The following is a 15553-nucleotide window of genomic DNA, read 5'->3' as shown; positions in this document are numbered from 1 at the left end:
AACAACTTAATTTAATATTACCTGTCTAAGAACATTTCTTATTATTACATTACATTATTATTAAGGTCTGTAAACTAAATGACAAAACCCTTTGATATGTAAAATACCAGAATATAAAATACCATACTTTTAAACCCAGACAGCTGTGCTTGAAAGTTTACATATCGTCCCATTAAAGGAAATGATAAATTCATACTAGTAATTAAAGTAAGACTAAACTAAAAAAGTAATAATAAAAATATTAAATTATAATTTAGTAAAATAAAATATCAATTTAAAGTACCTAGGTTATGAACAGTGAACCAACATACTGGTTAACAGGTGCAGAAATCTGACTGAACATTCATTTCCTGAAAGCTACAGAAAACACTTGATTTCAGTGACTGCCTCAAAATGTCGCTCAACAAAATAAGTTTACATAAGGAGCTCTACCAGACCCAAAAAAAAAAAGAGATAAATACATCTAAATTCTCCTTATTTTAGTCAAGATAATGTAAAAATTTACTAGCTTGAACAAATTTTCCTCACTTAGTGGCACTAGAAATAAAAGCTTATATAGATAAATATTATATACCGGTAAGCTTCTTTTTTTAATTCATTTTCATTCATTTTCAGTAAAACCTTGCTAATCGACTGACTTGGGGGACGCTAGCTCTTCATAGGAGACATCCTACATGATTCAGACAGGCTGTCTGTGAGCTAGAGACTCAAGGAAAGGTTAAAGATGTCTATAAAACAAGTGTTTCTTATATAAACAAAACTCTGAAATTCATTATTCATACAAAAACAAACAAACCTTAGTTTTTGTAACTAATCTGACATATAAATTCTATTATCATGTAACATGACCTTTACAAGGAAAATGTTCAACTGCATCACATCTTATACAACTAAAGTTTAGGGGGACACAAAAAAGCATTCCAAACAAAACTATTCTTTCATTTTCTTTTTTTTTTTTTTTTTTTTTCTTTTTTTTTGGCATGAGCATTTATTTACAACTCATACAGACATTTATTTAGAGACATCACACTACTAGCTTTTTGTGATGTTTGAGGGATTTTTTTACAACACAACAAGGTCTTGATTCTGTCTAAGCTGCATGTGTCCAGGAAAAGACCAGAGAGATTGTTACAGATTCCACCCACCGCTCTACTTTCCCCACTTCCATCAGGAAAACGATTCAGGAACGTTCAATCCCTAACAAACAGACTCAACCAGGAATTGTTTCATCCTCAAGGCTGCTTAGACAATCATCTCCTTTTAATCAGAGCCTTACAACCCATTTCACTCTCACACAGACAGATACAACCCCTCCGAGACAGGCCCAACAATTCCTGGACATGTGCTTTATTCAAATGACATTTCATGCTTTTATAAGTGTTTAAAAGCGTTTAGTTTTTTCCACAGAGACTGTGTGTTGCGAGTGGGGGCATTAGGGTGGGAAGGCGTGATTGAGACGGTGTATTTTTGTTTTTTTGACTTGTCAGGTTTGTTTCTGAACTGCTCACTAAGTGCGGAGCCCATTCCCCCTGTCCTGCCCGCCTCTGCTGGCTGGTGCTTTGGCTCACCAGTGCACTGGTGGTGCTCAGTGTTTGGGGGTGGATGCCTGGGCGGGTACTGGTTTATTCCTGGTGAATGCTTCACGGGGCCCCACCCCCTGGGGCCTGGTCAGGGCTCTCGCTGGCGGGCGGGGAGCCCCTGGGGCCTCGGCTCCCCGGTGCCCATGGCCGGTTCCACTTTGGGTCGGTTGGCTACTGCCGGGGCCCACGGACTCATCCCTGCGGCTCCTGGGGGCTTTGGCATTGCGGTGGCTTGGGGATTTACTCAGGGCCGTCTCTCCTCCTCTCTTGGGGGGGGATCAGATTTCCTGGGTTGGCCCCTCCTGGGCGCCTTTGCTCTTGGGATCCCTTTGGATGTCTGGGGCTTTGAGGCCCCGATCCTCACCTCGGTGCTCCGTAGGGGCGTGTCTTTGGCTCCTCACAACCACTATTAAGCATTTGGATAAACTTTACATGCACAAGTGCACTCTCACAAACAACTAGTTTCTTGGCTCCAGGTACTTAGAGATATACAGAAAGCCCATATTCTTATCTTCAGCTACCACAGTATACATGTCAGATTAAATAATACTACTTATACTCCAGTGATAGTATGAAGGTGTTACTTTATTTTATCTCTTATATCCGTATAGGTTGTGTTGTTCTTTTTACATCTCTTTGCAGGCGATGAAGCAGACTGAAGATTTTTTAATAGTTATCTCCCTTTTATCTCCTCTTTCTGTGATCTTTTCTCCTTTTTCCTGTTTTTTCTTTCCTGTTCTACTTACATTGCAGTGTCCATATAATCTGTAAAACTCCCTGCATGAATGATAATAAAGCTATTTATATGCATAAATCAAGCGGAACACTACGGCGATAGCTGTACTGCTCCACTTGTGAAAGTAAAATCTTTTGGGCCATTTTTTTTTGTATCAAGACAATTATTCTTATTGCCACATCGCCAGACAGGACACTGTTAAAAAAAATAAACATAAAAACAAATAAGCGTTTAAAGAAACTTTCATTGTTAAAACGTGATATTTGATATCTAATGCTTTGCTTTTTTTCTTGAGGAGGAACAATGCTTATTTTAAATCATTGTTCTGCTGCTGAACCCCGGTTTGTGTCTGCTTGAGGTCAAGAGCAGATGGCCGGTCATTCTCCCTCAGAATCTTTTCATAGACAGCAAAATTCTTCGTTTCAACTTTTATACCTAGTTTTCCAGGTCCTGAAGCATTGAAGAAGAAAAACAACCAATCCTTAGGTCTTCAGTTGGGTTCCTGTTATGTGTTGTGTTCTTGCTTTCCCCTTTATTCTCCCTTATTTCTTCTTTAAATTTTGCAAAACCAAGTTCTTCTTATTAGTAAATGTCAGAACTTTCCAGTTTGCTTAGTTCTTCCTGCTTATTAAGTTGCAATATTGCTTCCTTGTTTTCTCCCTCTCCCTCAGTCCATTATGTTTATCCTTCTTAGCTGTGCCTACTTCTCTCATATTTTCTTCCTTCTCTCTGTATTTCCTTGTACTGAGTAGTTGGTATTTCATGAATCTTCTCTGAAATCTTCAGGGGGGGCTTTTTGCACCCTGTCTCCTATGCTTGGGTTTCTCTTTCTTTCATCTGAGTCATTCTAAGTTATTTTGAGTGTTTCTTTAAGGTCCTTTTATTTGCATGCACTCTGCTCTTCATTGGGTCCTCCTTCAACCTCACCATGACAGAAGATTCCAGTCAACAGGAGGCAGTAGTGCTTATACTGAGGCTTATACTAAACTTAAAGAGACAGGTAGGATTTATGTGCCACTGTGGCTTAGCCCTCCCTCCCATGGGAGAGTTTCAAAGCAGCTGCCTAGACGTTGCAGGAGTTGCAACATCTTCCCCCTTTTTAGGCCGTGTGAAGTCATTGAAGAAGGCAGAATGGGGTCTCATGGCAGATATCTACCACCTCTGCCTAGGCCACAGCTGATTTTTTTAATATATATTCTCCCAACAATCATGCTTCTTCATCTTTTGCCTCTATAGTTCAATCCCTCCGCCTGTTGCTGCTTCATTCTCATCCCACCAGCATCACAAAGCAGCAGCAGAGCTTTTTCTCAGCTGTTTAATTCACCACCTCCATAGAATCTAAATCCGTTCCACAACAGTAAGGCTCTTTCAACCCACCATCCTTGTAATTTGTCCATAGCTTCTCTTAATGAATAAAACCTCTCCTCCTGACTCCTTCTCTGAACCTTGAAGAAAGGTCCATTATTTAATTCCACTCAAATTCTTGCTCCTGGGTCTTAAATGCAGACATAAAAGTCTTATATCAGACATTCATAAAATGAGCAGGACACAACACAGCTGACACAGTCCTGTCATTAGGATGAAAGCTGAGAGATTATTTTCATGCCCAGCTGGAATTAGAGACATTTCTATGGACATGAGAGGGAAGCTTCGGCAGTAAAAGCAGCGGTAGAGTTGTTTCCTGCAGATTAACTCTGGGAAACTCCATTGATCCTCCCTGACTTAAGGCACACCCTATTCTGTGTGTTTACACTCTGACAGCCTGGTCACTGGACCTGTAAGACGTCCACCATTCTCAGCACATTGTTGGAGGCTAGTCTTTTCTACACCAAAAACAAACAAACAAGCAAAACTGTATACAATAGGATAAAATACAGCTGATAAATATGATGCATTGGGAACAATTTAAGGAAATCATCAAATTGTGTTTATTCTGTTATAGTAAAACATATTTTGTAGCACTTTAAATGTTAACCAGCCTTATTTTGCTAATAGAACCTTGTTCATCCTTTCCAATTTTCCATTGGTCAATAGGTAACAGCAATGTGGCATGAAAGATCAACAAAATGAAATCCTTAAAATATTGCAAACTCTATGTTTAGAGCCCCTATAAGTCAGGTCAGAGTGATATTTGTTAAAGCTGCATTGCTAAAAATATATCTTAAGCCTGTTTATCAAACTGCCATAAATATTTATACAAACAAGCAAAACATGAGGGGGATACAAATAAAGCATACTGTCTTGCTGTTAACAGAAGCATGTGTGTTAAATGCAGACATCTGGCCATTTCCTACAGTGTATGAGATCAGCACCCATTTGGTAAAACTCTTTATGTGTTCATGTACTCGGAAACTTACAGGCTGCATCACCATCATTTGACCTAAAGGGGCCAACAGCGTTTACATTAAAATGTTTGGTATTTTGCACAGGTAGGATTGAAACATACCAAATGGCTTATAGATTAACACAGAAATGTAAGTGCAAGTATCTTTTGTCTGGGGTCTTCAAGTTTCAATAATATGAGATTCAGACCCTTTTTTAAGTACGTGATGCGTTTTAATCCTTTTAAACAGATTTTTTTCATTAATTAAAATTTTTTGCAGCTTATAAATAGCCTATTTTTTACTGGGTGCTTTAAACAAACCTCAACAGGTAGCCTGCAGTAGCAGTGATATACCAGGAAAGGTCACTGAGTTTGTGGGAACTGGACTTACACAAATAACAACATAGGCACCCCTATGTTGGACAAATGCCACACATGCTTTTGCATCATGAGCTGATGCTCTTATGGCCATTTTTACCAACTTAAAGAAGGGCAACCTGTACATGATCACAACACCTCTTACTAGGAGGTTCTTTTCTTTTCTTCTCAATTATTATACCTACGGTACATTATACCCCTGCCAATTAAATTACAAATAAAGTTAAATTCAGTTTTTTTTCCTATAGCACCAATTCACAACACATGTCATGTCAAATTCCCTTTACAGAGACAATTCAACCAGATCATATAATCAGATTATTTCACATTTTTCTATCTAAGGAAAACCAGCTGATTTTATCGACTCATCGACTCGACAATAATCCCTCACACCAAGCATGCATGTAGTGACAGTGGAGAGAAAAACTGCCTTTTAACAGGCAGAAACCTCCAGCAGAACCAGTGTGAGCGGCCATCTGCCAAGGCCGACTGGGGATCAAGGAGACAGAAGCAGACATACAGAAAGAAGCAGATATACTAAAGGTAACTGTCAACTAGCTCTACATGCAGTGCCATCCAGGAAAGACAGCCAGGCAGACAAGCTCCGAGTCAGCTCCCATGTCAGGGGATGAAAGAGAGCACATATAGTCAGTCACAGTCAGAGAAACAGGACTAAACTTAAACCTCCAACAGCTATAAACAATGGTGTACATTGCAGCAGCACAGCTCAAATTTGTCTCCAGCCAAAAAGGCTTTGAAGCTGGTAGTTAGTACCACAGGTGAGGAGCCTGATAACTAAAAGATCTGTTAAGACCAGATACTTGACCAGATGCATATAAACATTTGTGTATTTTTTCAATCAGCAGTCAAAATGAAATTAGACAAAACTTTTTATTTTTTTATTTTAGATCAGTCAGGATCACTAAAATTCTTATGTAGTATCTGTTTGTTAAAGCTACAGTGTGTAATTTTCAGCGACATCTAACGTCCAGACTGCAGACCGCAGCAACATGAACATCTCCCCCCCATCGCGTCTCCCCCCCCAACAGTACGGCGAGCGTTACGGGACAAAATGTCTTCCACGACGTCCGCATCACCAACCTTCTCAAGTGATGAGGTTTGTTTACATAGATAATTTTACAGATAGTATTTCATTAGTCTGTGTAGGGTATAGATTTCAGTTCATCTCTCTCAGCTTGTCGTAGTTACTTTCGAGCTTAATGGGCGATCTCGCAATCGCTAGTTTGTTGGCTCTGCGCTGCCGTAGCGCAAAGATGTCTGCCTCCATGGCTGCGAGACCCGCTCCTATGTAATTATAAATAACGAATTCTAAGACAATGCAAATATTAAGGTTAAGAGGCTGAGCTCGTAGATGATGATAAATAACATAGTAATGTATAATATATTACATTTCTGACTGTATAGCCCTGTAATTATTACACACTGTAGCTTTAAATGTCAAAAATATTAAGATATGTTGTTTCTTAAAGTTTTTATTTATTTATAACAGCATTTTATAGCACTTTACAATGCTGTCAATATTTGGTGAAAGTCAAGGTCAAATATATAGAGATGATGCTTTACAACCAGGCATCAAGTTAATTATCAGAATATCATATTACAAAATAAAAAAAATCCATTATAAGCACACAATTAAAGAATATTTAGGGCTATAACTAAAAGTGATTGTAAGAATTATTCTAATTTAATTGGTACTTTCAGACAAAGACTAAAACGTGAGGCTATAATTCTCTTTTAAATATCTACACAAAAGGAATGCTGCATATTTGTAGAGGTAAGTAGTTTGAGTTGGTTAGCAAATTAAATGCATGGTTGGCATTGTTTTTTTTTTTTTTTTTTTTGTGCTTACATTCAGTAGAGGCTGCCAAATGTAGTTTTTGGCCATTAGAAGACCTATGACAGAGCTTTGAACAACAACGGATGCTCCTGTCTCTACATACAACTGAAGCCAACTCAAAGCTAATCCCATCATACCAACTACCTGTATTCATCAACACAACAGGATATAATGACCTACCCCATCAAAAACTGCCAACAACATAGAAGCATTAAAATGTCAGAGCTGCCAGAGTCCACCTTTCAAGGAATGATGAAAAAAATTTGAGGAGAGTTGTTTAAATGCCTTTGTGGTATTTAAAATAATCAGGTCACAAATATCATTGGAATACAAAAAGATTTGAAGTTGATTATAAATTACTTTAAAACAACAACAAAAAATAAATTCACATATCATACATGCACAAAAGTTGAATGTTAATGTTTCCAAAATAATCAAGACAGACAGCCAGGAAACAGAAACAGGGAAATGACAGAATAATCAGATCAGTATTAAACAATAGAATAGTGCAATCCTACTCCTTGATTATTATTATTTCCTCTCTCTAAACCTTTTCTTTTCTAAATTGTGTTTGGAAATATGGTCTCAAACACTGCATTCTGGTTTCAATGAGATTCTTTTTCTTCTCTTGAATGAGCAGCTTTCCTGCCCCCCCTCCCATCTCTGAATAATGTGATCTCTGCTGCATTAACTCATGCTCAAGGCAGACAGCTGCTTAGGACATTTAGTTGCGGGTGTTCCATTACTCTATGCTAATGCACCAGAAGCACAGCTGAGACTTTTGCTCCATCAGAGACACAGTTAAATAGAATATCATTAAAAGGGTATGCTATTAATGTAAATCAATTTAATGTCATATTTAACCTACAGGATGTTTTAAACAATTTAAACACACAATCTACATGTTTTGGCAACCATGGTAATGACTGCTGATTGATAGTTGTCCAACTGACAGTCATGAAAATTCTCCACGAGGAGGTTAAGCCCGAAAAGTTCATCGCTGAATAATTTGGTGTTTAAAAAAGTGCTTTGTTCTAGCCAGAAAGTTATGTAGAAGAAAAAGTGTGATAGAAAAGAGGGCAGAGTTACCAGAAATAAGATCTGCCTTCAAGAGATTGCTGATGTTGCTCTGATGTGTTTGATCAAATCAAGTCTATGCAGCCATCTACAAATTTCAATGACATACTGATTAGATTTTTCAACTTTACTATTTATAGCATTTTATGTTTTATTAGTTTTATTAAAAATAGAGTAACTCTACAATAAATTGTATTATTATTATTATTTAAATATGATAAATAATATTTTCTTTATACCAGGGGTGTCACTCTCCGAGGGCGGCACTGCGTTGGAAGGAGGTGAGGCAAGGCAACAAGACTTGGTGGAATATGTTTTATTGGTGCTGCAGTTCACCAATACACCGACACCCCTTTTCTTTCACTGCCAAGCACAGCAGCTTGCTTTAACTTTTGGCCACTCCCACTCCACACCAGGTGAAGGGGTGACAAAACAACCATAAATTATTTACAAACCCAACACAAAATAAAGAGTACAAATAAATATTTACATGCATGCAACTTAGAAACAACTAATCCTAAAGTCAATCAAGAAAATAAATCAAACTTAATATAACTTAACTATAGAGTATTATCCTTCTTAGCTCACATGGTATGCTCCACCCTTCTAAGGAGACACACCAGGAAGGTAAACCCCAATTAACACAACACAAACTGAAATAAAGAAATTAAACAAAAACTATCTGTTCTATAAATAAACCCCAATTAACACAACACAAACTGAAATAAAGAAATTAAACAAACTATCTGTTCTATAAATAAATCCCAATTAATAAGGATGGAGCCTCTGCTCTCCATCACAAGGGGTCTTCAACGTTTCCCAGGCTATGGACGCCCAAACTGATGGCGAAATGGAGCCGGGACCCGCTAGTTATATATATTGTATGAAATTGTGTTATATCAAACTCGTCCTATAGTCACTCTATTACAGATGGAATAATGTAACAAAAGTAATTTCATCCTGGGACTATTAAAGTATTTCTGATTCCTAGTTGATGGGACAGGTGTTGTGAATGAAACGGTGCCCAACTTGAAAGAGCTCCTGTGTGTCGCTGAATGTGTGAATTGAGGATGTTTGAGAACTACAGAGAGGATGTGGAGCAGCTGGTGGACTGGTGCAAAGATAACAGCCTAATCCTGATCATCTTGAACTTAAAGAAGAACCGGCCTAACCACGCTCCACTGGTCATCAAAAGTTCAACTATAGAGGTGGTCAACAGCACCAAATTCCTGGGGGTGCACATCACAGTAACCTTTACCTGTAACCACCTCACTGATCAAACGGGCACAGAAGCGCATGTACTTCTTGCATAGGATGAGGAGAGCCCACTTGCAGGGAGGAATATATAAAAAAAAGTCTTATCAACCAAAAATTTCACGACCCCCATGCAGTACCTCCACGGACCCCCTAGAGGTCGCGTACCCCCTGTTAAAGACCTCCGCTTTAGTTTTTATTTATTTATTTTTTTTATGTATTTTAAACAATTACAAAAGTGGAAATGTTTACAAAAAAAAGACCTCTTTATACTGAACATGGATCATATTATATAAATCTGGATCAAGGCCGTTTGCATAAAAAATCCGTAAATTAATAAATAAACGTATTCGTATTATAATCTGATCATTTAACCAGCTATAATATTCCCCTAATGATCTTAATCTTTTAGAGTTTTACACTTTATTTGATTTTTGGTGCTGGATTTGTTCTCTGCTGCCTGTCCTTCGCAGGAGAAGTGGGAGGTGGAAAAACACCGAGAAAAGGGGCGGGGCTTTCGGAGGAGAAATACCGCTGCTGTCCTCCTGCGTCCATACTTCTCCATCTGTTAGGACTCCACTATACTGGAAGTGGATTCTGCAAAAGCGATTATTTCCTTTAACTGTCAGCTTCTGTGGCTGTTACCTGTTGAAGTAACTTAAATTACATTTAACCTTTTTTGGACAATTCTGTTCCATGTCTAGCTAGCACTGCGAAGCTAACCGTTGTTAGCAGAGAAACCGGGTCAAGTGAAGAACCGAGGAGGAGCGGAATGGAAGGAATTCACTCTGGTTCCCCTTCCAGGAGAAACCACGACTGAAAAAAGGAAACATTTAATCGTCTCCTCTAATATCCGGTAAGTACCTGCTATAAAAGCTGTGCGAACCGAATATCGGTTTGTGAACTTCTTGTTAGCTTTCGGCTTCTGTTATTATGTTAGCTTATACCAGCTGTTCGTTTCCAATTACTGTCATAATTATTGCTATAACGTCATATACTGAAGGTTTCTCGGGTTGTTTCCCATTTTAAATGTTTATTAAATCGCATTTTTAATCTAGATCACATCAGCGTTATTTTACATAAGTGTTGGGCTACATTTTGTTAAAAAGTACAAGATACAGGGGAAAAATTAGTGCTGTACTCTCTTTTAATTTCAATATTTACCTGTAGCCCTCTTAAAATGTATTGGACTGATGTCATCTCCAGGTCGGGTTAAACCTGTTTTAAACAAAACTAGTTCAAACGGATAAAAACTTGTTCCTAAACAGTATGAGGATATAGTGAGGTTATCACGCGTTTCCCTTTGGAGATTGATCTGTACTTAAAAAAAAAAAGGTACCATCTTTGGGTCTTATAGAAAAAAAAAGGGGAAAGTTATCAATATTTTTAGATAAGCTTTTTTGAAACTTCCAAAACAACACAAGTAGGCTATTTGATAATTTTCACAATGTGATTATTTGAATTTGTGATATTGCCTTTTTTATGATTAAGTTTTTCCCATTTGGCTGTAGGTTATTTCTAAAATTATTCAATAGTCACTCTGACATTTTGCCCCTTTCAGGTTCTGTGTTACAGATGTAAACAAGCATATTGTTCCCACACAAAACGTTGCCAGATGTCATTTTAAATGCACAAATTTCCTTTATCTCTGTTTATTTGTATATTGCAACTTTTTTTTAATCACCGATTTCTACATATGACTGATCTATTGGCCAGTTTAAACAAAAAAAGATTTTGTTTCCTGATCAAACCCAAATCGCTCTGTCTGCCTCTGCATATTAAACATTTCAGTTGCAGAACTAGATGTTTTTTTTCTTTTTTTAATAAATTAATCCTGATCTATGAACATACATTTGAATTTTGGTTGTTGAAACTTGTTAAACATACGCCTGAGGTATAGATGGTACTGAATATCCTAGATGAAAAGTCTGATAAAAGAGACTAAAGGCAGAAAAGTAAATAGAGAAGAGGTGAAATGACCTAAGACAGCTAATATTTTTTTATAGTAGTGCTCCTTTTTGTCTTAACGGAAAGTTATTCTGCTCCATCACTCATTCTATTCTCCAACTTGTCCTACTTCTCCAATCAATCTTTGCAGCAGCTATATCCTGTTCTGACAAACCAGTTTTTGTCAGCAACTAACTTGGCAAATAAGTTCTCCCAAGAGTGTTTACACTGTCACTTTCCTGTTATTCTCTGCTGTTTCTAATGTTTACCCTTTGATTAAACCTTGCACTATGTTGTGGCAAGAGTATAGCTACAGCTGATGTAGATGGCCGGTGAACCTATTGGAAGTAGAAGACGTCACCTTTCAGGTTTATAAAAAAATAGCATTGGAACTTGAACCGTAAAAATGAAATGTAAGCAGACAAATTAAAATGTGCTTACTGAGGCATTCAGATGGTTAACTCGTACTGAGATCCTGTTTTGGTGTGTTTTCAAAGTTGCTGACTGTTCCTGAATAATGACGGTAATTATAAGGGGCTGTAGTAATAAGCTGTGTAAAATAACCTGTTAGTGTTTAGTCTGACCTCATTTTGTTTTTGTAGTCTGCTGTCCTCATACATGCTGGCCCAGAGGAGCAAAGCATAAAGCATTGATATTAAAAACCAGAGTCAAATTTACCAAAGTGAGAATTGACACCAATTAAAAAATAGAAAATGGGGAAGAAAAAAACCTAAGAAGGTATTGTTGTGTTTTGCACCTCAGAGCAGCTTTGCCATAACCCCCCTTCTTGCAGAAAGCCCTTATACTTCCAGTTTCAACATGTCCTGGCCCGTTGAGCAAAACTCCCTGCAAGTTTAAGCTTCAGGCACACACGGTGCCGGTATAAATACAAAAATAAATTAAATCCTTTGTCATCGCAAGGTCTGTGCTTCATTAAAGAAAAATAAATATAAAAAAAAACCACTGGCCATTAAGCTCTTTATCCTCCAGCATCTAGAACATTCTGTTACAGACATTCCCACTGGCCTGTTTGAACGGAGGCCAGCTGCAGTGTGCGGTATGTGAGCGGCACCTGCTTTTTAATATTTCAATGAAATCAAGGCCTACTTTGCCGAGAAAGGAGGTTTGGCACAGAGTGCAGCTGAGTGTAGCCTAGTTTTATCCCCACTAGCTTGTGGTGACACAGTTCTCTAATGAATGAGAAGGATGTGCTGCATCCATTGATCGAAGGGATCCCTTTGACAGCTCATCACTACACTCACTATTTGCTGCCAAGATTGCTAAACATCACACTCAAAAACCATTCCCCTATTTAGCTATGTCTGTAGTTCTCCTTTATTCTACTGCTTTGTGTAGATTTATTTGATCTGTTTTGACTGTCAGAAATAAACCAGCTCATTTATATACATGTAGTTTTTTTAAATGTTTGTCTATATGATGTGTTCTGCTTTCTGTCCAGGTTGTTGGTGTTACTGTAATTCCCATCATGGTGCAGAAGTATCAGTCACCTGTGCGGGTGTATAAACATCCCTTTGAGCTGGTGATGGCGGTAAGTCCTTTTACCTGTGGGGGCTAGCAATTTTCCTCTCTGCGTGACTTCTGAATGCATTATGTCGACTGTTATATAACACTGATCAGTGGGTGCTTCACATGTGCAGTGAAAGTGCTGATGACATTCAGTTCACATATTGAATTGAAATTACATTCTCAAATAATTTTCAAACATAAAGGTGAGGCATGCTGTTTGCCTGCTTAGGTTTGGAATTCGTGTCGCACATTTGAGTGCTGATAGTTGGAGTGTGTAACTAGATTGTGGTTTTATGTGAAACAGAAAGCCTGCCACAGATTCAGTGGTTGTAGGGCCTTTCGAGGCATTAGAAATTCAGTTGCTAGCGTAGATTTTTACAGCTGACTGACTAGATGGATGAATCTGGTGAAGCTCAATCAGAAATTCTTCTTTCAAACGTGCATATTTGCGCACGTTGCAACTGAGTGTAAGGTGCTCTGGAGATGATGATAAAATAAATTAATATGCACTGTTTGTATTCTATTTGATTTAAAACTAGCATCGCTTTCAGAGGGCCTGCAACACAAAGATCAGAATCTAGCAATAGAAACTTTGTCAGTGTATCTCTGGAAATTAAAAAAGAAATGAAATGTATTCACAAATTGTTATCAAATCAGAAAATTTAAGTTAATGTAAAGTATACTCATCTAATTACTACTTACATAGTATTTCTTCATTTCTCTATAAAATGAAAATTTGCAGATTCATTATCTGATTTATGTAACCAACCAAATACCTTCAAAATGGCTAATAAGCAGTGGCGGCTGGTGGAATTTTCTTCAGTGGGGGCTATGAATTCAAAATAGACGTATACCAAAAAAACAATCAACCGTATATTAAATTATCACACTGGTATATTTATATGAATGCCAAAAACAAAAAAACATTATAAAAACAAAATGTAATATCTTGAACAGGTTTACTTTTTGTAAATAGATCTTGGCCTTCTGAGGTTTTGTGGAGAAAAATCTGTATTTTACATGCTCTAGTATTGTGTTACAAACCTTAAAAAATAATGTACCAGTTTGATAATGGAGGAACTACTAGTCAGCTTTATATATTTTTTTAATATATGAAAACTATTCATTTTCTGACAATATGTTTATTCATGAGCAACTATGCAAATTAACAAACATTTAGAAAAAGTACACTATATTCTATTATTTTCCATGTCATTGTCCAGATTGTTTATTCTTCTTTGCCTTTTCTACAAAGTTCTTAAAATCAGTTCTACCTGTCTTTATCCATGCTGGGTCAGATCCTGACTTTCGAAAAAGGAGGCAGGGAAAGCAGAATAAAGCTACATGCTGCTAGCCAAACCGTTCCGAGCTCGCCTATACCTTCGTATTTCAGAGGAGCTACTGCGCATGTACAACTTATAATGAGTCAGTGGGCAAAGATTTTTTCACCCTAGGGCCGAAATACGTCACAAATCTGACGAAAAATTGAATTATGCCTTACTAGTCATTAAAGATTATATATATATATATATATATATATATATATATATATATATATATATATATATATATATATTTTTTTTTTTTTTTTTTTTTTTTTTAAACATGTTTTTATGTCTTGATCAGGGTCATTTAGTGTGGGGTGGCAGCCTAGCGCCCTCTATTGGCCAGCCGCTACTGCTAATAAGGCGGCTGAGACATAGTTGAACTCTGAGATTGGTGGTAAATGTTTTAAAATTGTTGCAAAAATTGTATGACTTAGTTTACTGCAGTAATTTGTTATTTTCCACACATGGTTTCAATGCAGCTGTTTTCTTTAAATAGAGAACCGATTTGATGCCTGCTAGAGGGAGAACTCATGGAGACTAAATCTCCTTAGCTCACGTGGGACTGAGCAGCAGGCAGACAGATGGCTAAAAATAAAACGCAGGTAAAGGGCCATGTGTGCTTCCAAAGAGGAGTGCGCTGTGGTGATAGAGGCAGGGTTGAGTTTTTTTTTTTCCTAAAAGAGTTTTAAAAATGGGTCACATCTGGAGACGTATACATGTTTTTTAAACCAGGCCAGGAACACATAAAGTGGGTTCTATTTAGGTTTTCTCAGACATAATGGAAAGATATCACTGACATTATATGTAGCTAATTTTAGTGTAAGTAACAGACAAATGTTTGGTTTAAAGCTTCAGTTGAGAGTTTTGGTTCTTTTGCTTTTCTTATGACTTTTCTCTGCAGTGGCCGTTTTTGCAGATGCTGCAGAGCAGACTCTTTGGTGCGTTACCGTTTTCTTCCACCCCTCACTGTACAGCCAGTGAAAGCACTGGCGTTTTACTTGCTGTGTAGCTGCTTTGTCACTATTAGTAACACAAAAACATCCTGTCTTGTAGGAAAATCATCACATGATGCTGTGATGCAGCAAGACACAGTTTCTTGGTATCAACACAGCCTTTCATTTTCTCGTAATGTCCTAAGAGAGCTGCTCATTATGCTGTCTAGTTCCAAATCAGACTAGTGCTGCAATGGCTTTGTTCAGATTACTTACTTTTTATCTTGTTGAATTGGGTTTTACTAATTTTTTTGTGGAGCTTGATTACACAATGTTTAGGATATCTTGAATATCTGTTATTTTTGGGCTTTACGTATTTACATCAGACTGTTGAATGAACTGCAGTAGTCTGTCACTTTAACTTGAGGAGGCACTTTGCTCACTGACAGCTGCAATTAAAGTTTTTAAACCTCTGGCTAACACAGCCGAGGCTCATTTGCGTAAGTGTGACTTGAATCCCACATTCCCTCCCCTCTTGGATCTCTGCGTTCTTGGTACACTCATTGCTTACAGCATTCTTGAGAAGAGAATGCCAGTTAAGATGGATTTTATG

General features: G+C 37.6%; 1 protein-coding gene across 2 annotated transcripts in view; it reads left to right on the top strand.

Annotated features, from left to right (window-relative positions):
* Positions 1 to 9727: 9727 nt before the first annotated feature.
* Positions 9728 to 15553, top strand: part of si:dkey-237i9.1 (SEC14-like protein 1) — a 28911-nt gene continuing 23085 nt past the window's right edge. For both annotated transcript variants that reach the window (XM_038295651.1, XM_038295650.1), the window contains exons 1-2: positions 9728 to 10062; positions 12613 to 12702. In XM_038295651.1, coding sequence (XP_038151579.1) covers positions 12640 to 12702 — 63 coding nt within the window. In that variant the 5' untranslated portion in view covers positions 9728 to 10062; positions 12613 to 12639. The remainder of the gene's footprint in view (positions 10063 to 12612; positions 12703 to 15553) is intronic.

This window comes from Cyprinodon tularosa, unplaced genomic scaffold, assembly GCF_016077235.1.
Source record: "Cyprinodon tularosa strain WSP-4 unplaced genomic scaffold, ASM1607723v1 ctg358, whole genome shotgun sequence".
Taxonomy (NCBI): Eukaryota; Metazoa; Chordata; class Actinopteri; order Cyprinodontiformes; family Cyprinodontidae; genus Cyprinodon; species Cyprinodon tularosa.
Note: the sequence above shows the minus strand (reverse complement) of the source record. Positions and strands in the feature narration are given on the sequence as shown.